General features: G+C 45.2%; 2 protein-coding genes across 2 annotated transcripts; both read right to left on the bottom strand.

Moving 5' to 3' along the window:
• Nucleotides 1-1,181: 1,181 nt before the first annotated feature.
• LOC126557550 (delta-1-pyrroline-5-carboxylate dehydrogenase, mitochondrial) lies at nt 1,182-6,160 on the bottom strand. Its single transcript, XM_050213360.1, has 4 exons — nt 5,988-6,160; nt 2,171-3,010; nt 1,488-2,078; nt 1,182-1,417 (listed from the first exon to the last, which is right to left on the bottom strand). Exons 1-4 carry the CDS (start codon nt 6,041-6,043, stop codon nt 1,183-1,185), a joined length of 1,722 nt encoding a protein of 573 aa, XP_050069317.1. The 5' UTR covers nt 6,044-6,160; the 3' UTR covers nt 1,182.
• A 2,879-nt stretch (nt 6,161-9,039) lies between these two features.
• LOC126556578 (mucin-5AC-like) lies at nt 9,040-16,940 on the bottom strand. The gene is made up of 7 exons (XM_050211903.1): nt 16,640-16,940; nt 15,776-16,600; nt 15,040-15,742; nt 14,652-14,916; nt 13,034-14,543; nt 9,444-12,910; nt 9,040-9,380 (listed from the first exon to the last, which is right to left on the bottom strand). Exons 1-7 carry the CDS (start codon nt 16,938-16,940, stop codon nt 9,102-9,104), a joined length of 7,350 nt encoding a protein of 2,449 aa, XP_050067860.1. The 3' UTR covers nt 9,040-9,101.
• Nucleotides 16,941-27,996: the final 11,056 nt, after the last annotated feature.

Below are 27,996 nucleotides of genomic sequence, written 5' to 3'. Positions count from 1 at the left end.
GTTTTGCGTTCAGTATTGTATGTTTGTCTCAATGCTTACGCTACTACACTTATGATAGTAGAGTTTGATATACTGATCAAACGTCCATTAATGCAGCAACAAACGGGATCTTGCTTGTTGGGTGTGTTTCGTGTCGTTTCGTATCGACTTTCTTTCCAACCGGCCATCCGACACATGTATTCTCTGGTATACTACCGGGCACCACCACACCACACATACACGCACACACGTACATAGATGTTTTTTTAGATTTGGTTTTATGTTGCTGCGACTGATGATTAAATATAGGGAGTGTAAAGCTACCACCCCCAAAAGGTCGGTCGGTCGATCGGTCCGTCGATCAGAAAATGGCGCAGCATCGCTAGCTTTTATAGGTTATATTGTAGTATTCTCGTTCGTTCTCATCAGACAGACCGCGGAGGACAGACGATAACTCCTTCCATCTCTCTTTGCTACCCAAACACACATCGACGCATCGATCGGTAATACTTAATTCGCAACCGGATTGGCTCGTTCTAATTAATCACAGTAAAGAGTCGATTCCTATCGCCCGAACCGAGCTCTCCGAAAGAAAACCAAAAAGAAACACGGGCTGAACAATAGCATTGATAAACAAATAGAGTGTAGTGTCCTACTCATTTATCACACGTAAAGCCATGTGGACTATAGGAAAAGAATAGAAACAACAAAAAACATCGAAGCTCCGTTGAACAGAGATAGCCACCCTCTAGAGTGCAATGTTGGTAGGCTTTTTGCATTACGCAGCACGCGATCGGTTGCACAGCTAATAGTAGTATTGTCAAATTGTGTTCGAAACCGAACGCCTTTTTCCATTTCCTTTGCCGGGTTCCGGTTTCATCATACATTGTGTGAGATTAATGTCAATACAGGGAAAAACAAAAAAGAAAAACTAACACAGATCCTGCTGGTCACTCCTGCCGTGTACTACCAAGTCTAGTTAGTACCGGGTTAAGAGTTGAAGCACAACACGAACGTAAAAGTCAAATAATCGACTAAGAATCGAAAAAAGAGAGGAATTCTATCCGGGTTGTACAGAATTGATAGCAATATTCTCACACCCCAACACACAGGTGGAAGAAGAACTAACCGTTCGTGTCGTTATAAAAAAAATAGAAGGGAAAACAAAGGAACAGCAACAGCTTCCACGCGTAAGCATCACGCTTACTCACGCATGTACGGATAGTCGATATCCTTTAGCGGGACAAACGTTTCCTTGATCGATTGTGGTGTGGCCCACCGGAGTACGTAGTGTGGCCCGCCAGCTTTGTCGTTCGTGCCGGACATGCGGCCACCGCCGAACGGTTGCTGACCGACGACAGATCCAGTCGATTTATCGTTTAGGTAGAAGTTACCGGCCGTCATCTTAAACTCTTCCAGCGCTCGCTTGAGGAACGCTCTGCAAAGAATACAAATGAAAGATTAAAGAAGAGCACGTTTCGGGAGCACGTTGTTTGCCATCTACTTACTGATCTTGCGAGAACACAGCACCGGTCAGTGCGAACCGAGTCGAACCGCCAACCAACTTCATAGCGCTATCGAGATCTTTATCTTTGTACACGTAGATCGTCAACACCGGGCCAAAGATTTCCTCCGTCATAATACGATCGTTCGGATCGGTCGTCTGCACGATGGTCGGTTCAATAAAGTAACCCTTACTATCGTCACACTTGCCACCACCGAGAATGGTTAGATTCTTGGAGCTGCGGGCATGCTCAATGTACGACTTGATGCGGGCAAATGCTTTGTCGTCGATGACGGCCGACGTAAAGTTGGAAAAATCGGTCACATCGCCCACCTTGAGCGTATCGCGAATCATCAGCAATCCATCCTTCACCTTCGGCCACAACGATTCCGGCACGTACATACGCGAGCAGGCCGAACACTTTTGGCCACAAAATTCAAACGAGGATCGGATCGTTCCATTGACGACTGACTCAACATCGGCGGACGGATGCACAAAGTGGTAGTTCTTGCCACCGCACTCACCGATCAGTCGGGGGAAATTGTTGTAGTTGTTAATGTTCTCGCCTACCTGGCGCCACAATCGGTTGAACGTGCTGGATTGCAGGACGGAAACGAAAGATAAAGAAATTTAACATTAATACCCAAAGGGAATTTAGTACATTCTTCGCTATGGTAGAATGCTTACGGTACAGAACCGGTAAAGTTGATTCCGGCCAGATGGGGTGAAGCTGTAATCGTGTCACCAAACACGGGACCATCGGTCGGCACAAAGTTTACCACACCCGGTGGTACGCCGGCCTCACGCATGATCTTGAAAATAACATAATTCGACAGCAGGGCAGTATCGGACGGTTTCCATAGCACACCGTTACCCATGAGGGCCGGCGTGTACGCCAGATTACCACCGATGGCAGTGAAATTGAACGGACTGACGGCGGCAATGAATCCATCGATACCGCGGAACCTCATCGAATTCTTGGTCACTTTCGCATCCTCGCTGATCGGTTGATATTTGGCCGCCTCCTTTAGGTAGTACGTGTTCATGCGGATAAAATCGATCAACTCAGCGGCCGAATCAATCTCCGCCTGGATCACCGTTTTCGCCTGGCCGAGCATCGTGGCTGCGTTCAGTTCCTGTCTGTATGGGCCGGCCATCAGATCGGCTGCCTTCTGCCAGATGCGGATACGCTCATCGAGCGGGGTACGGTCCCATTTCACCTGCGTTTCCGTCGCCGTTTTGATCGCTTTCTGTAACAGCTTCTGGTCGGCGTAGTAAAACTGAGCCAGCTTGTGTTTGTGGTTGTGCGGCATCACCTGGTGCCGGACCTGCTTCGAGCGGATCTCCTCCGAACCGATAATGATCGGCACGTCTTCCATTTTGGCGGCAGCTTTTTTCAGTGCGCTTTCCAGCTCTTTGCGTTCCTTCGAACCTTTGCGGTAAGCGAGCACGGGCTCATTTTCGAGCGGGAATTCACCTAACTTGGGCTGGTGCACCACCGACGAGGACATTGCACGGACGCCATACCTATGAAAAAATAAACAAGGGACATAAAAGTGGACAACGTATCATGTTGTGGTGGTGTTTGTGGACAATAAACAAATTTATGATGATTTAATTTAGCATTCCCGCCACACCAAGTGCGAGATTTGAGTGGCTTTTTATGGCGAAGTCAAATCAAGGACGATGGTCAACAATGCCATATATTGTTCGGCGGAGGATCATTCTTTTAAGACACTTCACTTCAACGAAAAAAGGTTTCATTTTTCATGACCACATTTCTTCGTTCTAATGAAATGTACAAAGCTAGAGATGGGATTCGAACATTTGTCTTATGCACTAATGTTCTTACTAGACTCAGCGTCCAAACGGAACCACTAATAGGATTAAGTAAGAAGATTATCTCTCAATTAAAGCTTAAAATACTCATTGATTGATAATGTGGTGATGCTAGCCAGTACCAATTGATAGACTTTCCTTCGGTTATGAGTTGTGCTGTTACTGCCAGTACTGTTCTTAGCCTTAGCCATTTTCCTTTACTTGGAAGCCTAAAGATATCAGAGTTGTTTATACGATACTGATTGGGGTACGGATGGATGCATTGTCAGATCACTGTTCTCTCTCTCTCTCTCTCTCTCTCTCCAAACTTTAACTTTAGCACTAGGCTTTTTAGAATTTTGTTCAAAATGAGTATGCTTTGAAACACTATTCTCTCTGTCTGTCCGTCTGACTCAGCTCTAGGTATGTGTAGCATAGATAACCGATGAGTTGTACCAGCCCCTGGATTGTACCCGGCACGTGATTCTATTCTTGTACATTATAAAATTATACACGATTGTATCTGATTATCGAGAAACAAGATTGATGGCTCCCCAAAGTTTTAATTGTCGTCCAAAACGGCTTCAATTATTGGTAGGCAGATGGATATAGAGAGTAAGTCACCAATAAGTCTTGTCCATTGTCCACCAACCGACCAGCTGTAATTACTTATGGTGCGCAAGTTATGTTTGCGCCAAATTTTCATATACACCTTCCTCATGAACTTGAAAAACGAACACAACAAACAAATGAAATGTCCTGTTGCGTGTGTCGAGGGAGCTACGTTTCACCTGACCACTATACAAGCAATTCTACACTGCTATGACGTCAGTTGAGGATAAATATAGCATTTATTCTATAATTACTACACTTGGTTTAAAGTTTTTTTCTCTGTTTATTGTGTTCTTGCGGTTTAAGTCCCCTATCCCCTGGTTGCTCTTTTCTTTTTATGGGCAGTTTGAAGTGCAGTACTCTCAAGAAACGTGCAGTAATCAATCAGTTTATGTGCACTGTAAAACATTGCTGTACGGACGACAGCCGTCCAGATAAACTGTACATCCAACCAGCACACTGACCAACATGTGTCGAAGACGGACAATGCGCTGCGCTGTATCGTACTGATACGTGCTACGCCAAGCTGTGCTTTGTCCCGTAGTCAGCTGATTTAGAATAGCTGACAAAGCGTATCAAAGCAAAAAAAAAACACAGATAAGGGAAGAAAAAACAACATAATACGGCAGGGTTAAAATGCAGGCCATTAAAAGGCAGAGCTTGGTTGTATGAATTGCATTGTCAACTACCATACACACTCGCACCCGCGAGGCACACATGTAAAACCTTATTCGAACGAACAGGTGAGTAAATGTTCATTATCATAAGATAAATGGGAGTGAGCAGGAGAGAATGAAATTTGTGGATCGTATCGAGCGCAGGTGCAAGTAGAAAAGAGAGAGCGAGAGATAGCCGAGCGAACTAGAAAGAGATCGGGGGCTGCTATCGCAAGTTTGTTGTGATGTGCATTCTACCCGTGCGTTGCTGGGGAGTTTTTATTATTTATCTGATTGCTTGGATTAAAATGTTGATACACGGCACGGTACATTCGGCAGTGGGCTTGCTTTGTTTTTTTTTTTGTCTCATTTACCCACCAACCGATCGATTCGCCGTCGGCTGCTTTGTTTCCAAAATCTTATCTCGCAACGTGCGCTATGCTTTATCACTTTTTTATGGAAAACGAATTTAATAGCCGCAATAACAATCATATTCGTATAAATAACGCTGGCGCAGGTATTGGAAATCGTACGACTATCGTACTCATTCATATAACAAATAACTTTCTTGGTGTGTGTGTGTATCAGAAAGGTGTCTATCAATAGAAATGGATGGATGGAGGAGTGTTACTTAATGTTGTATAAACATACTTGAAATCACACTTCTGGTCTGGTGCTAACAATGTTTAGCTGTCAATGTAGTTTCGCTGTTGTTGACTCACTTGAAGCAATAAAAAGCATCTGCCCAGTTTATCTGGCATGGGTTGATATCTCACTTTTAATGCAAATAACGCCAATTTGTGATTGTGCATCGGATTGATATGCTTGCCACGAAAGTTCCGTATGCACTTGGCTATGTTCGGAGTTAAAAAAAATATTTTGCATGGTAGACTGACACCGAAATAAGAGATTTCTGCTAATATTTTCTATGTATAATCATTGGCCTCGGAACCGAAAATATCTCCACCAATTCTATATGCAACTGTGCACTGTGTTGCACTAGGCGTAGGTGCATATTCAGTGATGTGTTTTTCAAGAGAGTAAAAGTGTATAGTGTGAGCGAGAGTGCAACCATATGAGCAAAACCGAGCCAACTTTACTTACTGTCGTTGCTCAGTGAACAGGTCCAACAAGGAAAAAAAGGGAAAAAACATGGTAGGTGGCCAAATGCAAGGAAATGTAAGTTTTGTTGCAGATCGATGATCTGTATGCAAGAACTATCGAATTTGTTGGCCACACAAAAATAGAACCTTTTGCACGATGCCACTCTGCGGTGCTCTCTCTAGTATTGCTTCTTTTACCGGCTGACAATGGTTTTGAGCCAACCAATCAATCGACGAGTTCGGAAGGGGTGGATGGATGGGTGGGTGGGTGAAATGCCTGGTGGGGTGAAGTAAGGGTTATGCTTCTAAACTGACCTTTGCAGGCTGGCGACCAGCGTTGCCCCTGCCGCACTTTTGCAAACGGTGAACATTGTTGTTTCTGTTGCTGTGTATCTGGCTCGGCGGTAAGCTTCTGTGCTTCCGGTAGTTGCTCGGTGACGATACTTTTCACGCGATTACGTGACGGCACGGAATTTCCCTCTTGGATCGATCGAATGGTGCGGTGCTACGGTGTTTACTGTCGAGCAAGGTGTGCTTTTGCAGTTGATAGCACTATTTTCCACAAACCGGAAATACACACATATACACACACATACACAGTTTAAGCGTAATTCGTTTTTGAGAAGCTCGTTACCTTTCACTAGACACCGTTGTTATTGTTGTTGTTGGCCGACGTTTGCTGGAAAGAATTCGGATATTTAGTAACAGCGAAGCGAATCGCGTCCGTCCGACCTAAATGAACGGAATATTCCACACGGCCTACTACGGCCTCGAAAACAAAAAAGAACGCGGTACGGTTGGCCTTGGCCGGCGGGATAGTCTCGTTTAAGCGGATAAATTCGCGATAGTTCTGAGGCAGAAATTACGTAAGGCCACCCCGCCAACTAAGATACACACCGCGCACCACGACACGACGTTAGGCCCACCAATATTCCTCACACACTCACACTTTTTCAGAACGGTCCGGTCACTTGCTGTTGCTGTCCTTCGCACGCACTCCGACCGCGACAACCACTGTGTGTGGCACAACACTCCGGTGGACCTGGGGAATCGGTCTGTTGAGCCCACCACAGGAATATCAAACGGCAGGACAAACTATGACCACGACGACCACCGCGTTTGCAAGGCGCAAGTTTTTGAGTTCGGTTCCGAATGCAATTTTTCCCACCCGCGATGCTTCTTTATTGCTTGGCCCATTGCCGCCGCACCAGCTGCTGAAACTGAAATGAGCGCGCGCGAGAGAGAGAGAGCAAAAGATTGTGTCAGAGCGGGAGAGTAGGAATGCAAATGCGAGAAAAACATCGCGCACACACACACACATGCACGTACACGGGCAAAAGAGAACTGCGGTAGCCGTGAGCTGTCAAATGTTGGATAAAATTTTGCACAATTTCCTAACAAAAACAACTCGTTCTCGCACAATCAAAGGTATTTCCTTCCTTATGACGACTTACTTGCTATATTATGATTAACGAAAGGTCGAATCACTTAAGTGTTTCGCACAACAACTAAGATTACTTCTTTGGCCGGGATGATCAAAACAACGAAACAGAAAAGCAACACATCGTGTGTATCCTGCGCAGGGTGAGATTGAACAATACGAAAAGAGCGAGAGAGAGAGAGAGTGCGACATCGGGAGAGCGAGAGAATAAAGAGCAAGCGAAAACGAAATTCGATACTTCGAGGAGCTATCCACGCGCTCCGGAAGAAACGTTTGATGACAGTTTTCGAACTACAAAAGCATTCAATTAGTGAAATTTTTAATTGTTCAAAACCAAGTTTGTGCTAAACGGAGTACATGAGGGACATGATAGTTATTTATGCATGTTTATCATAATAATGTAAATATCATGAGACAGCACACTCATGAATGAGTTTCAAACAAGGAAAATTGTGAAGGAAGCTTTCCTAAATCAGCATAAATTTGAAAAAAGAGCCCTGAAAAAAAGAGAAATTATGTGTGATATATGAAACATGCACTACCAAATAGCTGAACGTTCAATTTAAAAAAAATCTCATTGCGGCGAAATAACGATTCGATTTTTGTTTCGTTGGGCGAACAATTGAAATATTTCATCCGGCTTTTAGAAAGTTTCAGCACATTTCTTAAACGGACGTTTGAAATTTGAAATAAGCTTTTCGATAAATATAAAAATACGTACATATACAGTTGTGAAGGCAATACAAATTTAAACTAAATTTAAAAATAGTAAATCCAGAATATATCACTATTCCTTCCCGTGTGACTCCTTGGGATGTGCGATAGGACCTTACACATAGCTGTCGTAAAAATAAATTCTTTCTGGGGCATGATAAGCGGTTCAATCTTGACCCATCTTCCCATCTTGACCAGTGGCAGATCAAGGCCTTTGGAGGCCCCAAGCAAAAAGGGTCCTAAGGAGGCTCCAAGGACAAGAGTACCACATCGAAATCGCTGAGTTGTTCATGATAAAATTAAAAAAAATTTTTTTTTTAAATTTTTAAGTTTATAAAATACGAGTTGCAAATTCTAAACTTTCATAACTTTCTTTCTTATTTTCTTATTTTAAACCATTTTTTTTACTATTAGATCATACACACTACACCTAGTTACAATAAATTACAGCAGCTTTATTTCGATATATACCTGTTTCAGTTGCACATGCACCGCTGTAGTAGCGCACATTTCCTAACCTTAATACACTATTAAATTGTTCGTACGTGATGCAAGAAAAAGTATACTGTTACATCCCGATTGCTCAGTGGTTCATCGCCATTTTGCTTTGCGAAAACAATGGTAAACTTTGTGCGTGAATACCCCGGCCAAAGCTCATTTTCGCAAAGTGCCCAACTATCATGAGGCAGGAACAATCCAAACTGAGGAAACTGGTTCTGGCTACACTTCTAGGTTAAGGTGTGTGACAACGAACCGGAGAGTAATCGGAATAAATTTTACCTGTTTACGATGTTTTTAGATTTTTTTTGCGTTCGAAATCTGACCTCTCGTCGAAAGTCCAGTCGTCCGGTGAATTTCGCGAAGGAATTATTTACACTGCCGTGCATCAGGCGTACGCGCTTACGGCTATGATCCTAAAGTCTAGTTTGCCTAGTGCAATTTTGTATACTAGTCTACGATCGGACCACGGACTGCTGCCGATCGTAAACAGGGTAGTCTATTGGGTTGTGTTCTCTGTTGGCACATCCGCCCATGAGACATATCTCGCTGACTAGAACTGGGTGTCGCAAGTCGTGCAGGAAGGGAACGGTTTCGGGTTGCCCGTAAGTACCTGTCACCGAACACGCAGTCCCCACACTGGTCACCAGTTCATATTGAGTAGTTAGTTGCAGTTACAGAGGAAAGGGGACAGCTAGTGGGATTTTGAAACACGATGAAGAATTATGGCAGCCGGAGCTCGTTTGCCCCTTGAAAAAGCAACGTTTCTTGTCTTTCTAGAACAAACTTCGGCGTCGGTTGCCGATGTTGATCCATTCGACCGGTAGCTCCGATCGTTCCTGCATCGGTGTCGATTGGCACTCGGGGATTTTCTGGACACGCTCACAGCGGCGACTAACGCGCCAGTAAACATAACCCTTCGGACAACGGTACATATTGGGCTGAAGGCCCGACCGTCCCTGGGTACAGCGCAGGAAGGTTGAGCTGCACTTTTGATCGTCGATCGCAAAGTGGCCATCCGTAGGACAGAGAGGTTCTGTCGAGCCGAGCTGCATCTGTAAGAGCAATCACAGTGAGTAAAACTGCAACAAATTTTCTACCTGCCTTCGAATACTCACTACTGGTAGTTGACGTGTGTTTCGTAGCTGCGATCGCAGGTTAGCCGCCTTGCAACGATCATCCCCAGCGGCAGGTTCCGTACACTGTGTTCGGTCCTCCTGGTAGACGGTATCGTTTGGACAGCTAAAAACAACGATACTGTAGTCGTAGCTGTTCGCCTTCTCGGTACACTGATAGAACAGGTTGCAGTTCTTTGGGTGGCGTTTGAACCCAGTCGGACACACGAAACGATCCTGATCTTCATCAACCGGTGGGCATGAGCTCATGCAACCGGCAGGACATTCCTGCGAGGCGGGTTCCGTTGACGACTCCATACCCTCGGTGGTTTGCTCCTGACCAGCGGGCTGGGTTGTCATTTCTGACTGACCCATGGTGGTCATCTCTTTCTCATCACCAGAGGCGGTCGTTGTTTCTTGCTGAGCGGCGGTAGTAGATTCTTGCGCAGCCATCGTTGTCGTTTCTTGTGCGGCCATCGATGTCGTCGTTTCTTGCGCAGCCATTGTAGTTGTTTCTTGTGCGGCCATCGTAGTTGATTCTTGTGCAGCCATTGTAGTAGTTTCTTGTGCGGCCATCGTAGTTGACTCTTGGGCAGCCATTGTTGTGGACTCTTGGGCACCCATCGTCGTTGTCTCTTGAGCAGCCATCGTTGTTGTCTCCTGAGCAGCCATTGTCGTCGTTTCCGAGGATGCTGCCGCCGTTGTAGTTTCTTGAGATGCTTCAGTCGTAGTAGCAGCTTCGGTAGTTTCTTGGGTTGCCGGAGCTGCTGTTGTTGTCTCCTGTGCTGCTCCCTCTGTGGTTGTCATCATTTGTGGCTGTCCGGTTGTAGTTTCTTCCTTGGGGGCAGCTGTCGTTTCGGAGCTCGTAGAATCGGTTGTTGTTTGCTGTTGACCACTGGCCGCAGTCGTTGCTTCCGTCTGCTGGGCCGTCGTCATTTGGGAAGCTTCGGTCGTAGAGCCTGGCTCTTCTGTAACAGAGGTGGTTGATTCAGCGTTCGATTCGGTTGTTTCGGCAGGGGCAGATTTGGAGCAATTGCGGGGTGGCTGGACACTGTCCTCGTGATTGCAGGTATTTACAGCGGGATCCCAAATGGTACCCTCGGGGCAGTCGAAGTGAAAGACGGAAAAGTTTTCACCCATTCCGTCCCAGTCCACGCAGCGGTAGAACTTGGTACAGTCGTCCGGATTGGGGAAGTATCCAGCCTCCGTGCAGTTTACTTGCGTGGTAGAGGATGAAGAAGCTTTCATGCGTTCGGTGGTGGATTCGGACGAGGATTGCATGCTTTGGGTGGTAGTTGATGAAGATGATGATGATGAAGTTGTTGATGAAGGTGCGGAGGTTGTGGTGGTAGTGGTGGTGGAGGTTGTGCTTTGTGTAGTGGTAGTGGGTTTTAGGGTAGTGCTAGTGGTAGTAGTAGAAGCAGTCGTTGTTGGAGCTTGTGTGGTGGTGGTAGTGGTAGTAGTAGAAGTGGAAGTGGAAGGAGATTGCGTGGTAGTGGTAGGAGTAGTGGTGGTAGATGTGGCTGTTGTTGATGTTGATGATGATTGTGTTTGGTTAGTGTTATTGCTAGTGTTACCTGTCTGTCCGCCGCACATTTCAACAACATTCTCATGATTACATGTTTGAAGTGCCTGATCCCATGCGGTACCTTCGCCGCATGTGAAATCATACTTATTGTAACCACCCTTGCCGTTGTCCACACACCGGTAGAACTTGCGGCAATCGTCCGGATTACCCATGAAACCTTCCTCAGTACATTCGCCCGAGGAAGGCGAGCCGCCCATCGTGGTTGTTTGCTGAGAGCTTTCGGTGGTCATTTCACTGCCAGCCACAGTGGTCGTTTCCTGGCCCTGTACAGTTGTCATTTCGGATGCCATTTCACTGGATGTAGTCGTCTCCTGACCGGTGGTCGTGGTGGTAGTAGTCGTTTCCTGTGCCATTGAGGAAGCTGTAGTCGAATCGCTCGTTGCTGTTGTAGTTTCTTGATTGGCCTCTGTTGTAGTTGTTTGTTGTTCTACCGGAGTCGCGGTTGTTTCTTGAGCGGGAGTCGTGGTTGTTTCTTGAGCGGGAGTCGTGGTCATGTCTTGTTTGGCAGTTGTAGTCTCTTGTCCGGTAGTAGTACCGTCTGTCTGAGCTTGAGTCGTAGATGCTTCGGTTGCTGCAGTGGTTCCATCACTAGATCCCGTCGTCATGTCCGTTCCGGTAGGCTCCGGTTCAGGTTCTGGTGGACGATCGGCACCGCAGTTGGGAATTTCGTACTCATAGTTACAGGCCTGTTTACTTTCATCCCAACCAGTACCTTCCGAGCAAGTGAACTCGTACTTTGTGTAACCTCCCTTGCCATTGTCAACGCAGCGATAGAACATCTTACAGTTGGTCGGGTGAGGCTTGAAGCCTTCCGAATCGCAATCTTCCGAAGATGGCATGGTCGAAGTTTCGGTAGCTCCTGTAGGAGTAGTCGACGAATCTCCCGCTTCGGTAGTGGTCGACTGACTCTGGCCCGGTTCGGTCGTCTGTTCTTGTGCATTGGAAGTGGTTTCTCCCTTGGAAGATTCCGTTGTCTGACTCTGCGTTTCGGTAGTTTGTTGTTGAGCGGCGGAAGTCGTTTCTTCCTTTGTTGCTTCGGTAGTCGATGAATCGGACGATGCCGTTGTACTACTTGCACTGCTCGTTGTTTCCTGACTAGCTGCGTCCGTAGCACCCGTGGTAAGCGATTCCGGTTCCAGGCTGCTCATCGATTGTTCCGTCGTGCTTGGCATAGATTCGGTTGAGGATTGTGCTGGCGGAAGGTAGGTATTGCCGGGACCGGACGAACTACCTGGATACGGTGAGGATGCAGATTCAGCGCCACCTCCAGTTCCACATTTCGAGTTTTGGACAGATGTTGGATGGTTGCAGGCTAGAATGTCATTGTCCCACACAGTACCGGGACCGCATGTGAACTCGTACCGATCGTATCCACCTTTGCCGTTATCGACGCATCGATAGAACTTCTTGCAATTGGATGGATGTTCCATAAATCCTTCCTGCTCGCATACACCGTTGCTTCCTGCGGGTACTGAGGGCGATTGGGTTGTAGTGGTCGTTTGCTGCTGGCATGGTGGAACTGTGGTAGAATTTTGTCCAGCAGGAGTCGGTTCTTCGGTACCATTTGTTCCGTTTGATTGATTTGAGCCATCTGGTCCGTTTGGTCCATTAGGTCCATTTGTTCCGTCTGGTCCATTAGGCCCATTCGATCCATCTGGTCCGTTTGGTCCATTCGGTCCATCTGGTCCGTTTGGCCCATTCGGTCCATCTGGTCCGTTGGGTCCATTCGGTCCGTCTGGTCCGTTAGGTCCATTTGATCCGTTTGGTCCATCAGGTCCATTGGATCCATTTGGTCCATTGGGTCCATCAGGTCCATTGGGTCCATCAGGTCCATTTGGTCCATTGGGTCCATCAGGTCCATTGGGTCCATTTGGTCCATTGGGTCCATTGGGTCCATTTGCTCCGTCAGGTCCATTGCTTGAACCATCAGGTCCATTTGGTCCATTGTTTGATCCATTAGGTCCACTGGGTCCATTAGATCCATCGGTCGGTCCACTAGGTCCATTTGGTCCACTGCCAGATCCATCCGGTCCATTTGTTCCACTTCCTGCTTCATTAGGACCGTTTTGACCGCTTTGCGAACCACCTTGAGGAGGTCCCGAAGGTCCTTGCCCACTTGGCTTACCACATCGTCCATCCTGTACAGCCCAATCGTGGTTGCAACTGCCAGCATTATCATCCCAAACAGTTCCATCTCCACAGCGGAATTCGTAGCGCGTAAACTGTCCATTACCATTCGAGACGCAGCGATAAAACTTCTTACAATCATTCGGATCACCCATGAATCCGTCCTCAGTGCAGGCTGGTGCAGCACCAGACCCAGATCCTGGTTGGCTGGTAGTAGACCCAGAGCTAGTCTCGCTTCCGGCAGTCGGTCGCTGCGTAGTACTTGACGGTTGTGCTGAAGAAGAGAGAGTGGTTGTGGACTGAGTACTATGCATAACGATCGTTGTGAGCATTGTGGTGGTTTGTGTAGATGGTTGTGGTGTTGTGTCTTCGGACGGAGATGCAGTAGCTGATTGTGTAGTGTGTGCTGTTGTTTGTGTAGTTGGTACTTCTTCCGAGCTAGAAACAGGTGCCGAAGCCATCGTGGTAGGTGTTTGTGTTGTTGTGAGTTCTTGTGGTGTTGCAGTGTTCTCTTGTGTAGTGTTTGCTTCCGTAGGAGCTGGTGTAGATTGTGTGACGGTGGGCTCCTCTGTCGAGGGTGCCAGTGTGGTTGTTTCTTGAGCAGTGGTGGTGGACTTGTTGGATTCTTCCGTGCTGGGCTGTAGAGTGCTTGGTTCAGCCACCATTATCTCTTTCTCGGTGGTCGACTGTTCCTGTGTGCTAGAGGATTGTGTAGTGGATTGTTGTGTAGTGGATTCGTTTGTGTTGTTTTGCGTGTGTTGTGTTGTTTCGGGTGTAGAAGTGGTAATTGGTTGTGTAGATTCAGCGCTTTGTGTTGTTGTTTCGGTGGGTATGAATGTGGTAGTCAAAGGTGACTCATCGGTTGTAGTAGTTTGTGTGGGTGAAGATGGTTCGGAATTTCCACCCGGTGTTGTTTCTGAACTAGATTCTGTTGTTGTGTGGATGGATGACTGTGTGACTGTTGTTTCTGATACTTGTGTCGGTGTAGTTTGTGAAGGTGTAGAAATTTCGCTTATAGTAGTAGATGACTGTGTGCTTTGAGCTTCTGTAGTGGAAGCTTGTGTAGTAGAGGATTGAACACTAGTCGTGACAGATTCCTCTGTAGTAGTGACTTGCATTGTGGATGATTCTGTAGCGATACTACTAGGAGTGAGTGTGGTTTGTGTAGTGGTACTAGTAGTGCTAGTTGTAGCAGGGGTTTGAGTGGTATCAGTTGGCGCAGATGTCGAAATATCAGGGGACTGAGTAGAGGCAAATTCTCCAGTAGACGATGGAGCACCAGGAGAAGAGGGCGTTGATGGTTCAGCTGATGTAGTCTGTGCTGATGTAGAAGTAATGGCAGGGCTAGCAGTTGAAGCGATAGTAGTAGACACAGTTGTTGTTGTGGTCTGTTCTGATGTAGAAGTAGTGGCAGGATCAGTAGTTGGAGCAATAGTAGTAGACACAGTTGCCTCCGTGGTCTGTTCTGATGTAGAAGCAGTGGTAGATTGCACAGCTGTCGTTGTTGGCTGAGCAGTTGTTTCAGTAGAAGTTTGAATTTCTGGAGTTGTAGTAGCGGTCGTTGTGGTCGTTGTAGGGCTTGAAACTACAGTAGCTTCCGTGGATGTTTCTTGTGGACCAACAGTGGCAGAAGTAGAAAATTGTTGATTACCGCTTGCATTCTGTTGATTATTTTCATTAGTTTGGTTTGATCCAGAGGATGAGTTCTGACTGTTTTGGTTGTTGGAGCTTTGATTTGAATTGTTGTTGGCGTTCGACTGGCTATTTTGATTGTTCGTATTACTACTGGACATATTGTGCTGATTATTATTGCTCTGCTGCTGATTCGATTGGTTTTGATTACTGTTGTTGCTAGAGCTTTGGTTTTGTGTATTTTGTCCTTGCCCTTGGTTCTGACTGTTTTGCTCGCTGCTTGAGCTACTGTTGGAGCCTTGGTTGTTACTATTGCTTTGACCCTGACTCTGATTACTATTGTTACTTGATCCTTGATTTTGATTGTTAGATTGTTGATTTTGGGAATGATTATTGTTGCTCGATTGATTATTGCTACTTTGTCCCTGATTTTGATTGCTATTACTGGAACCCTGATTCTGATTGGTAGACTGTTGGTTCTGTCCTTGGTTCTGATTGTTCCACTGGTTGTTATTGTTTTGACTTTGATTCTGGTTGTTCCATTCTTGATTTTGTCCCTGACCTTGATTATTACCCTGACTGGTACTTGTAGAGTTTTGAGTTTGCGTACTAGACTGATGACTTTCGCTCTGGCTCTGATTGTTCCATTGGGTATTACTGATGGATTGCTGATTCTGATTGTTTCCTTGGTTGTTTTGACCCTGATTATTGTTGTTCCACTGATTGTTGTTGCCTTGTCCTTGATTCTGATTGCTCCATTGATTGTTTTGACCTTGATTATTATTGTTCCACTGGTTATTATTACTTTGTCCTTGATTCTGATTATTTTGTTGATTAGTTTGTCCTTGATTCTGATTGGTCCACTGGTTGTTACTATTTTGCCCTTGATTCTGATTGTTTTGTTGGTTATTTTGTCCTTGATTCTGATTGTTCCACTGGTTGTTACTATTTTGTCCTTGATTCTGATTGTTTTGTTGGTTATTTTGGCCTTGATTCTGATTGTTCCATTGACTATTCTGGCCTTGGTTCTGGTTGTTGAACTGATTGTTACTATTCTGACCTTGATTTTGATTATTCCATTGATTATTCTGACCTTGACTATTGTTATTCCATTGGTTATTACTACTTTGGCCTTGATTCTGATTGTTCCATTGACCATTCTGCCCTTGGTTCTGGTTGTTGAACTGATTGTTACTATTCTGACCTTGATTTTGATTATTCCATTGATTATTCTGACCTTGATTCTGATTGTTGAATTGGTTGCTACTGCTTTGACCTTGATTATTGTTGTTCCATTGCTGATTTTGTCCCTGATTCTGATTGTTAAATTGATTGTTGCTACTTGAACCTTGATTTTGATTATTCCATTGGTTATTCTGACCTTGATTCTGGTTGCTCCATTGGTTATTTCCTTCAGATCCCTGATTTTGATTTTGCCACTGACCGTTTGAGCCTTGATTTTGATTACTCCATTGGTTGTTGTTATTTTGTCCTTGATTCTGATTGTTCCACTGGTTATTTTGGCCTTGATTCTGGTTATTCCACTGATTGTTATTGTTTTGACCTTGGTTATTATTGTTCCACTGGTTATTTTGGCCCTGGTTCTGATTGCTCCACTGATTGTTGTTGTTTTGACCTTGGTTTTGATTATTCCACTGACTATTTTGTCCTTGATTCTGATTGCTCCACTGATTGTTGTTGGAAGAGCCTTGATTTTGATTCTGCCACTGATTGTTTGATCCTTGATTCTGGTTGTTCCACTGATTATTGTTACTAGATCCTTGATTGTTCCATTGATTATTACCACCAGATCCTTGGTTCTGGTTGCTCCACTGATTACTTCCACCGGAACCTTGATTCTGATTGCTCCATTGTCCACTTGATCCTTGATTGTTCCACTGACCGTTACCGCCAGAGCTGCTGGAACTTGAGCTACTACTACTAGAGCTGCTACTACTACTGCTAGAACTGCTCGAGCTGCTGGAACTGCTCAGACTACTACTAGAGCCTTCCCCGTTGTTACCTTGTGTAAAAGTGGTCATATTATTGTAGTTGCTCATTTGACTTGCGGCTGACGTCTGGGAGCTGGATGTGTTGGTAGTGATACCATTTTGAGTCATTGAACCACTGGCCTGGGTCATATTTCTATCCATCGATGCGTTAGACTGGCTGAACGACTGTTGATTCACGATGTAGTCACTTTGCGAAATCTGTGTACATCGTTCAACGGCACTCGCATGGTTACAGGAACCGATCTGATCATCCCACACGGTACCTTCGCCGCACCGGAATGGCAGTTTCTCGAAACTACCGTCCCCGCGGGAGATGCACCGGTAGAACACTCGACAATCATTCCTGTCCCCGACGAAGCCATCCTCCTCACACGGTACTCCATCGTCTACGATCGGTTGTTTGTCCCCCTCTTTCTCTGACCCCTGAGAGCTTGTCTGCTCTTGCCCTGATCCGGTGGATTCATTACCTTCCGGATTTACACTGTTTTCGGCGTCACCGTTTTGTTCAGGGTCACCATTACCCATCGGTTCCTGCTCACTTTGCTCGTTTGTTTGTGGCTCGGGTTCCGGTGCGGCCGGTTCTGGCTCGGGTGCCGCCGGTTCGGGTTCCGGTGCTGGGCCATATCCACCATCTCCACCGTCGATTTCGTTACCCGTTTCACGACACTCTTCCCGTTCGGAGTCTCGCGGATGAACACACACATTTTCGTTCATGGAAAAAACGGTTCCCGGTCCACAGCGGAATTTGTACGCCGTTAGATTATCGCCTTCCTGCACGCAACGATAAAACACGGCACAATCGTTGGGATCAACAGCAAAACCTTCCTCTTGACACTGGAATTTGGCAGCTGCAAAGAGTACAAAGTAGAAATTAGATAGTTGGAAATATTTATTTGATTGGGTAAATCGGATCAAATGAATGTGTTTTTTCCCCATAAATTACATGGATGGATCAATTTATTTTCGCCGAAAAAATGTTAACAGAATGAGTATAATTTGAATATTAATATACTCTCGATGCACCAGTCAAACATCAATCGGGTGATCGGGTGCATCAGTAACTGATAGATATTCCCTAGGGTAATAAATCATTTACTGCACGCTCTATCATTCCCATTGTCCCTTCTTTCGCTCGTGGTGCTGTCAGCATCGTCATAAACAGACACCCTAGGACTGATGCCGTCGGTCAATAGAGTCCGTCGAAAAGGATCGTGGGAAATGGAATGCTACGCTTCACATTACGTTGCACTTGTGGTGCACTGCAGAATTCATTCTTCTTACTCCCATTGCCCCTGGACTGGAGCTAGTCGACGATTGAGCACCAAAGCACGAACCGGCCAGAAGCGTTGAAAGTTTTCTCAATTAACGCTCAAGAAGTTCAATAAAAAGCAGATGAATGTACTTTGGCTGTCGTTGGGTTCACAGTTCCTCGCTGGACGAGTTTTCTAATTGCATTGGATTACACAAATAGGGACGAGATCTCGTCAGTAAAAGCAAAGAACCCCACTTTAACAAAAGTTTGTCCCGCACAGAGCTCACCGAGCGCTCGAAAGCTCGCCCGAAAGCGCTACAAGCGACGCCGCAAAAACACAGTTGATCGCACAATGCGAGATGGTGTCGATGAAAAGTGTAATTGATTTCCCATCACCCATTCGCCATCGCTTTATTCGTTTTGTTCCAGCGAAGTTTGGTTTCGCATTTCGATCGATTTGCTGGATGGATGGGTAATGATGGCCGGGTGTGTTCGGGCGGTCGCCTCTCATGGCGCGCCTCATGGACGAGTCAAGGGTGTGCGATCCGTTTCCGTTCACTCGCACCGTTTTCGCCGAGCTGTTTGATATCGGGCGTTCGATGGGCTAAACGTAACGCAAACACCTATCTCAGGTGCTGTCAGCGCGAACAAGATTATCCCTTTATAACAGTCAATAAATCAGCCGCTGAAAAGGGACTCTCGATCGGTCGGCGCTAGGCTTGTGAGCTGCTGGTGCGTCTTTCCTTGCGACCGGTTTTTCTTTTTCACCCGGGATGGCTGACAGCATCGGTGTGGAAGGGAGGTACTATCGGGTGTACACGTTTCTCGCACAATCTTGCCGCCCGCCGACTCCCGTTTCCCCCAGACCCTATAGCCTAGCCATCGTTTATTTATGCGTTCGAAACACGATAAACCTAATTGGATGTCATCTTTGGATTTTCCATCATCAAGCGATAGCTCGGGTCGCCTACGCTGATGTAGGCAATTTCAAAACGAATCGGTTCTAGAGCTGGAAAAATGGTGCTTGCTTGTGCCGGCTACGATGCTGGACAGTTGTGTAATAAAGAGACCAAACATTGCTGCACTTAAATTACGATCGACAACGCAACGCAACGGTTTGGCTTGACACCTTGAAGTCAGAAAAACGGAACGTTAAAAAGAAAAATGCACCCACTCTAACAGCACCGAGACGCAGACTGTTGTTTGGGCTAGTGTTGGGAGAAAGAAAAAATCTACTCCAACACCTTAAGCGACACGACAACCGGTTCCGGTGTGGACAGTACCTGACAGTGTGGCAGGCAGATTAGCGATTGATTAAAGCGTTTCAATCTGCATAAATTTACACCTCATTATGTTGCAGCGGGGAAGCAGCAGTCGGTAGCAGTTTAAGGTGTAAATCGAGCCTCATTTAGCGCGATAAGATGTGACAAGGTGTGTAGATAATGAAGCTGGGTGTGGGTGGGCGCTTGGAGTGCTTGAGTTTGAGATTGAGAGATTAGAATAATTGAACGCGCCTTTCGTCTTATGCAGAAGCGAACGGTGTGTTTGTGCGTGTTTTTTTTTTGGCTGTTGTAGATATCTGCTCACATGCCATTATCGCGGAGTTCGTGCAGACAATAGGGGTACCCATTTTCATCTGACCGCGAAACGAATGGCGCGATCCTTGAGCCTATTTTGCATCTGAGGTTCTGTGGGGGATTTTTTTTTCCTGTATTGGCTTAAGAGGCACCTATCGGTACAGCAATGTACGATGATAGCAAACAAAAGGAACCCCAAAACCGAGCAAAAAAAAAAAAAACCAGAAAAAACCCAAACACTAAAGCTAGAATATAAAGCGACCCACCAAATGGGCTAATTTAATCGAACACAGTACGGAAGCGATGAGTTCCGAAGGGGGCCCAGTGAAGTCAGGGACGCATCGTCATCTGTTCGAACGTTGGGAGCCCATCTATTTGAAAGTGCGAATGCATGAAATTGAATTTTCCACATGGTTGTGTAGCGTTGTGTTAGGGCAAGCAATTGTTGCTTGCGTCCCCGGCTCGAACATCGATTAGAAAAACCGGAAACCCTATTCGAAAAATGGTTCGCCGGGTAGGAGTCGTATAGGCCTCGCTCCGGTGGGCTTGAGCATTAGAACGAAATTGAGTTGGCTTTTTTTCTGTACAATCCAAAGTTGTTCACGTTATCATATCGTTTATGTTCAGTTTTCGGTCCTCGGCATGGCAAAAGGTGGAAAAGTTTTAATTTGTATCCCATTGGCGGAACAATTTGGCGGTAGATGATTTGAAGGAGCAAAAATGTGTGTGTGTAGAGTTTTTTTGTTGTTACGTGCGTGTGTTTTGTCGCAAAAATTCAATTCTGTGCACTTGTTCCGATTCCAAACTGTGAGAAACCATACATATCTGGGCTTCTTTTCTTCGGATAAAAAGAAGAAAGAAATTTGAGGAAAATTGGCGCATGTAATTTGATTTCCCGATGTCGTTGGTCGTTTGTGGTGAGATGGCTTAGGGTAAGAGTGAAGTCACTCGAAAGAAGGGGGTTGAGATATGCAATTTTCTTGTTATAACTACCCGCGAAAACATATTTCCTTTACAACCGCAAACACAACCCGAAAACAAACGACATGCACGCTCGACGGAACCGGCCGGAAGCGTATTTATCATGACGAAAAGTCGCTTCAACAACTAAAGCACTTGCAGCTCTTCCTTGGTGCGATGTTTTGAGGCGATGAAAAGCTCTAGAAGCTTTGGCCAAGGGGGGGAACCAAGCATCAAGAGCAAAACCAACAAACAAAACCGAAAAACGAACGTTACATCATTTGTTTACGACAGTAGTGCACGTACTCGACAAACTGGAGAAAGCCGACGCAGCTTCGTTAAGTGAGACTCGTGAAGCAGACCAAACAAGAGAACATAAAGAAGAAAACACCTAAAAACAGATAAATAAAAAACATACGCAAAACAATGAAAGCGATGTAAGAGTAAATAAAGATGTTTCATTTCCAGATTCCCAGAGGGTTGGATGGCACATCTGTCAAAAAGTTTCTCGCGCGGCCCCATTTGGGTTGGGAAATGGGTGAGGAATATGGCATAACGGGGAGCAATTTCTCACCAGCATTAAATCATACTACTCAACCTAGGCGGCAGTAGCAGCAGCACCAGCTTATTGCTGGCTTAGTAAATCCCAGTCGGAAGGCACGACAATCAAACGTCCTGTACCGTACATCCGCTCGATGCGATTTCGCCATCTTCCGGTTTTTGGTGTCCGCGTGGGTTCCGGCCGCTCCTCGCCAGCTGGTTAAATTTCACACGGACCTCTCCTCTTATAAAAAAAAAACTCTGTGCTCAGTGCTTGTAATCCGTTCCGGCCGGGAGCGTTTCCGCTCATTGGGATGATTTTCAAGTGCGCGCGATTTAAGCCTCGCTCTTTGCGTTCTTCCATTTGCACTGCCACTGCTACAACCGGGTATGCAAGATAAATTGCAGCGATATTGCGCTGAAGGAAATGAAACAAAAACACGATCTAAAGCAGCATACTTAATTCTTGTTCGTGCTTGCTTTTTTTTTTTACATCGACCGGAAAACTGTGGAACTTCATCACAAGCGAAACGCGCGTTTCCCTCGATACTTTTCGGAATGGCAGGATAGGGTTTGCCACGTCTAGTTTGGTACAAATTTATCAACGAAGTAATCTGCTGTACTTTCCTTTGTTTATATTTGCTGATGTTACAATACAGTAAACTTTATTATTATATTTGATAGTTTTTTGAGTATCAAAATATTAAGTTTCATTTAAACTTTTGTTTCTTTTATTATATCTTCTAACGAAATTCCTTTTAATCAATTCATAGGAACATTTCGGTAGTCCTCCGGTAGTTGAACCTCAGTACTTCTAATGGCTGGCGATCTTTTGGCGATCCCGAGAGGCCTTTCTTTAGTTGACGGAGACCATAATCTTAGATGTCGTAGATGTCGTACAAAAAACAATAGGGTTTTTGTTTTAAGATGGGCCTTGGCCATTAGATGATCAGTATATTCAGTATTATCTAGGGAAGAATTGGTAAGGCTTGTGTGTTTGTTCGTTGGCATGCCACTAGTTGCAAGGGAAATGTATGGGATTTGACGTTCAACCTCATCTGTCAAATCCCACACATTTCCCTTGCAACTAGTGGCATGCCACCGAGCAATGACACCAGCCTAAGGTACTCCGATGGAAGTTAGATAAATTTTGTTGGATGCTGCCAAGGTCAGCTAGCAGTCTTTTGGATGGAAGGTGTGCTCACTATCAGAAATAGACTTTTCACCAGTGCCGTTAGCTGCTCATTCGTAGTAATTATTACTTGTGCAGGTACTCTTCTACTTGAATCAAAGTTTCATATAGATAAAACTCCCGGTTGCTCCATTTAAAAGTCAATAAACTTTTTCATTTTTCTCTCGATATCTAAAGCTATTGTTAAACTTCTCGCAGCATTGATAACAGGTTGACAGAATGTGCTCTCTTCTTGGCATAACGACCTCTAAGTTCACGCCAGCCTTCGAATGGCTTACTAGACTTTTCGATACCACGTAGTTGGATAGTCAGTCCTCACTACGGGGGGACGGTCCCCGGATGGGATTTGAATCCCGGTCCTGCCGTTTGAAGACCGGTGCCGCTGTCGCCAACGATCAAAACTTCAAATACCATGATCATAAATTTAGTAACAGGTGCTTCAAATAAATTGATACAAGGGGAACTTATTATAAATTGAAGAATGGGGGATAGTTGAAAACAGATAAATGAATTCGATCTGTTAGGTCCCAAACTACCATTCCGCCAAGTCCCCTTTAAGGATTTTAATCTGCCACTAAACGCTTTACTATGTTTTTTGAACAAAAGACCCTAGGTCAGAAATCTTTTAATACCATTTTTTTTCATTTGGGTGATTTAATGCATTTTAGATGGGCTGATTAGCAATTTAATTTGATCGACTTTTAGTACACATCTATATTGAATCTAATAGATAAATACATTTCCTGGGCGTTCGGTTTCAAGTGTAAAATGGAATGGAAATGGAAAACCCCTGCAGATTCCGCCCCAAAATTGTGTGTTAATCCAAAATATGCATCCGCAAGGAGAGTGAGACGGTAATGAAGATTATAATTATTAATTTCTTTCCAACCTCAATACCAGAGCGCTTGCCAGAGACACATGACGCTAGTTCTCATAGCGAGCCCGCAGCAGTTCTTCTTGATTTTCGTCGTTCCCTCGCCATACAGAAACAGTTACAGTAGTGGTGTGGAGTAGTTTTGTAACGGAGCATTTCACGTAAATCGGAAAGGAATGGGAAGAGTAAGTTATCACTTGCTCCTGGAAGCTCCTGGGGAACCCAGTATATTATTGTACACCGGACCATCCGTTTTGCAGTTCACCCTTCTGGGGCCTGAAAGACGAAAAGCTTCATTTCGCGGGCGGAAAAGCATCCACAACCACAAGATGCAAGTATTTCATCTCCACAACATACAGGCACATGCACATACACTGGCATGCTGTGCACAGAGACTAGGCAGAGACGTGCGAGAACATGAACTAATAACAACCGCACATGCACATTAGCCTGCCTGGGCGCCCTGGCCCTTCGGGTGGTTGTCTGCCGTTGGCGTTGCGCATCCGAGGGAATAAATTATTAAATCTGATTATTTATAATTGTATGATATTATTTATTAGCCCCGGTATCGTGTGACTCGTTCAGATTTATTCACGGCACACGGTCCCGCCTTCGGCCAGCGATGCAGCGGGCGGTGAACGCCATTTTCCCCGGCCGCTGTGAGCGGATGTTTGCGTTCTCAGGGTGTGAAAACTGGCGGAAAATTTACAAGCTTCACACCGGCCTGGCCTGTTGGATGCAGTGCGCTTGAGCCAAAGGGCAATCCGGACCGGTCGAACCCATCTCACCACCGTCGGCCTTGTTGCTTGCCTTTACTCGCGTTGGCGTTCGCTGGTGGAACAGGTCCGGTACGATGGTGAGCCGTGGCCAGAAAATGCTTGGCATGTCCGACGTCAGCCTTCGATGCGATTATGAGTGCACTTTGACTGAGAATAATTTTCACCCTTTCCAGCAGAGCTAGCTGGATTTGCCGTACGTAGATGCAGCAGCACCATTACAGGATTTGGCACCGTTTCACGGATGCGCTTAGGCTGCAGGATGCCGTTTGGGCAGCGGTTGTTGTTTCCCACACAGGATTGCACGGTGCAAGCAGCGCTGGTGTAAATGCATATCAATACATTTTACCAAACCAACGCACAAACAGCACACGGGCACGAACAGGTCGGTCCGTACAGTGCCGTTGCAGGCAACTGTAGCTTTTTCCTGTTGGGTGGAGCAGCACCGCAAATCATAGCTCCACCGGTCGACTGATGACCGGTGATTTATTGCTGTTTGTTGGCCGAGGAAATGGTATTTTGATCCGCCAATGTGCATAATAAATCAGTGCAGTTTTGATGGAAAAGGGCAGCCGGCAGTCGCAGATCGATTTACGGAAAGCGGCCGCAAATGGGCCATAGCTGCGATGATGATTGTTTATTTTGCGATCATTGTGATCGGTGTGGCGCGAGGTCGGGCTGTGTTGCATTGTTCGGTGTTTGATGAAAATCGATAAATTGTATTCATTGAACTAGTGGAGTTATTTTTTTTATTCTCTGACGAACGGCGAGGCCATATAACTTGACTAGTGGGGTTAGTAGGTTTGAAAAAAAAAAACTTGATGAAAATGGCGGAAGAAAGTAGATCATTTGGTTGATTTGATAAACGGTTTTAGCAAATGAAAGAATTTAGCTCGTCGTATGATTGAACATGTCACAAAGCAATACAGGATAGCAAATCCCGTCCAAATCGTTCCTTCTTAGGAATTAATGGCTATTTGGCTGACTAGTATAAATAAATTAACGTACGACATTATATGGCCGTCATGACCTACTAGAATCAAGATGAGAATGACAGAGGGATGTCTCCAGTCAGTTTTTTTTTGTACCGGATATGACGTTAGGTAAATTGGAAGTCTATTATTTTCCCATACACACTGACGAGCAATACTTACTTCTGATTTGAGGAATAGAATAACGTACAATGCAGAACATATTAAGTGTAGGATGAAAGATCAAGTTTGTTTGACAAGTTTAGTTAACGTTGTCTATACTGCAGACCTGTGAACAATTCATTTCGATGCTCTTTTTACTCAGATCTCTGTTTATTCATATAATTCACTTGCTCTGTTTAATTTTAACCTGAGCTGGTCCGGTAAAGGAAGATATCTGGAGCAAAACAACATTTTTATTCTGAAGAATCGTCATATTTTATTGACGATTTTATTTACAAGATCTTTAATTTCAGCCGCATTTTTATACTTTTATAGGATGGTTGTAATGTTAGACCAAAGCTATCTAGAAATTGTGGACCCAAAGAAGCCAAGGTATGTTAATTATTGGCATTTTTATTACAAAACTCCGTTGAAATAAAATAATACATGTTCTTCTCTTTTGGCACAATAATTTCAATAGTATTTGCTCCAAAGGTCTTTTATCTACCTATTACCTATTTCTGATTAGAAGGTCCTTCGTAATCAAAGACCGGATCCGGATGGGATACGAGTGAACTAGTAAAAATACCTCTATTTCACCGAGTTTATAGAATCAAAATAGAACGCTGTTGCTTATTTTATTGAAATCTGAAAATTCTGAAATTTGCTTTCAGAACGTTGATGATATTTTTTTTTTAAATTTTTTTTTAAATACATCCAAAGTAAAACGGATAGCAAAACACCAAAATCAGAAGAAAATTTACCTTTCAATTGATGTGGAAGTTCATTCAAAAGGGTTGGCAATATACTGACCCTTGAATTTGTGTAATAAAATGACAAAACTTTCGAAAAGACGAACTGACGGCAATGAAAAACTTTGAACTGCCTCACCCGGCCACAGCTCGAATTCTTCTGTGTTGAATGAAAATCTGGAAAATAAAAAAAGTTCACCACTTTGCGAGTTGCGTGGATAGCACGATGCGAAAGCCCCATAAATATTATCGGTTATAATTCATCGCTGTTGTCATATTTTGTTCAATGTTGTCACTCTGTGCCATCTTCATCCGGTGGCAATAAAGGATGTGATCCTCGACACGGTGAATTTTTTGGCATTCTGCTTTTTGGATTTTTTTGTTCAGATCCGACAAAACTTTCCCCCGCACTGTCCTTAGAGCTGCAATATTCGGTGAAGGGCGTAGGAAACAGGTCGTAAAAAATATGGACTCCTTAATTGCTTTCATGCGCGACAGCTGCCGATGAGTTTCGTACCTGAATTTGCCACCTTGACACTGTCGCCCACTTCGGCAGCCACACACAGTATTGCAGCAGTAGGAAAGAAGCTTACAGGCACTTTTTATACGATAGGTTCACACCCACATGAAAAGGGTTTGAATGGCGGTGTGAACAAGGAGCCCGTAAAAGTATTCCATTCCGACCCTTACCACCCATTCGGTGTGACAAAACGTCAAACGAAACAATGGAACGATGGAGCACATTCCTGCCAGGCAAAATCTCGGATGGGATGTGGTTGAGTTTTTTTTTGGATAGTATTTTCTGCACAGTCGGTGCTTTTGGGTACAGGAATGCTTGAGCTGAAGGCGTTGGCTCATACCACACTCACAAGGATAGTGTTGAGTGTAAAGAGGCCAATTTGAAGTGATAGTTTTCCTCGTGGGTGAAGGTTAGCACAACTATGCGGTGCGTTACAACTAACGCTCGCCTGGCAGTTAATAGCTTAATCAAGCCGTCCCTGTTAATCGGGTGGTGCCGGAAAGTTGGCGATAAGATTAACACCTGAAGCCACGAGCCACGGTGTAATGATCGTAAATGTTTATTCGCACCGTTGTAAGAAGCTGGTCTGGGTCATACCCTCATAAAAGGATGGATGGTGAAGACGAAGAAGAGGTGGTATTGGGATGAGTGGGTTTTACAAAAAATAAACGGAGGTAATGTCAGGATGTGGGCCAGAAAGTCAAAATATGAGGTAGAGATATAAAGGGAAAATGGCCGTCAACACAGCACACCGGATGAGACAACCGACGGTCCTAATCATGCATCTTTCCAGGCATCCGGCAAGAATGCGAGCGAGCCGGGTCGATGTCCTTCGTCGCAAGGGTCGGCCACAAGGGCTGGGATTAATGTAATCGCAATAACAGTTACAAATGATAATAAACTCCAACGCGTCACGACCGGGACCATTTGGCGGGTTGCGAAGATGGGGTAGTTGATGCCACGACGTTTTGCGTAAGCCCACCGTCAAAGGAGCAGTAGTGCCAGGAGGACCTTTACGCATGACCCCGACCCCGCTGGTTTGAAGCACTCGATGAGCTAAATGGTTGATAAAGGTCGAGGATACCGTCTTTTGCAGTTTGTCGGCTTTTGCGAAGTAGCAACAACACCGGCACCAGTGCTGATAATGATAATGATCATCGTTTCGAAATTATACCCTCAATTGTCGGTGTGGAGTGGACTATTATTACAACCGCAGACTAAGGTCCTAGGCGATACGTGCAGGGAGCGTCAGCTGTGCGCAACCGAGGTCTCGTTTAGGTGGAACGCAACGGACCGTTTATTTGTAGTGCCATTTTTCCCGCATTCCCTGGCCATGGTTTGGCACCTCGCCTGGCACTAAACGTACCGTGGCGCAGGGATATGATAGATGCCACCTTCACCGATACCTCCACTCTGTGTCCCCACGCAGTGCAGAAAAGCGTGGAAGAAGGTGTGTGATTTTTCACTTCATTTCAGTCGTCGTTTTTAATTTTCACTTAGTTAAACTGATCGTTGTTGACGTTTGATGGTGGGGTTGGATATGATCCTGTGGTGGTGTTGTTGTTTTCTTTGCTTCCTTTGGAAACAGGTTTGTTTGGCCGTGGTATGCAATGCCAGCAGA

Source organism: Anopheles maculipalpis, chromosome 2RL (genome assembly GCF_943734695.1).
Source record: "Anopheles maculipalpis chromosome 2RL, idAnoMacuDA_375_x, whole genome shotgun sequence".
NCBI lineage: Eukaryota > Metazoa > Arthropoda > Insecta > Diptera > Culicidae > Anopheles > Anopheles maculipalpis.
This window is presented reverse-complemented; position numbering and strand designations above follow the sequence as displayed.

What these genes read in the sequence shown, in the direction of transcription:
- LOC126557550 (XM_050213360.1), bottom strand. Translation starts at nt 6,043, where the DNA reads ATGTTCACCGTTTGCAAAAGTGCGGCAGGGGCAACGCTGGTCGCCAGC. An exon ending in CTGGTCGCCAGCCTGCAAAG is followed by an intron (nt 3,011 to 5,987) that starts GTCAGTTTAGAA and finishes ATTTTTTCATAG; the next exon opens with GTATGGCGTCCGTGCAATGT. An exon ending in GCTGTGTTCTCGCAAGATCA is followed by an intron (nt 1,418 to 1,487) that starts GTAAGTAGATGG and finishes TATTCTTTGCAG; the next exon opens with AGCGTTCCTCAAGCGAGCGC.
- LOC126556578 (XM_050211903.1), bottom strand. Translation starts at nt 16,940, where the DNA reads ATGGATAGAAATATGACCCAGGCCAGTGGTTCAATGACTCAAAATGGT. An exon ending in TGGATCTGGCAGTGGACCAA is followed by an intron (nt 12,911 to 13,033) that starts ATGGACCTAGTG and finishes GACCCAATGGAC; the next exon opens with CCAATGGACCAAATGGACCC. An exon ending in ACACACGTCAACTACCAGTA is followed by an intron (nt 9,381 to 9,443) that starts GTGAGTATTCGA and finishes TTGCTCTTACAG; the next exon opens with ATGCAGCTCGGCTCGACAGA.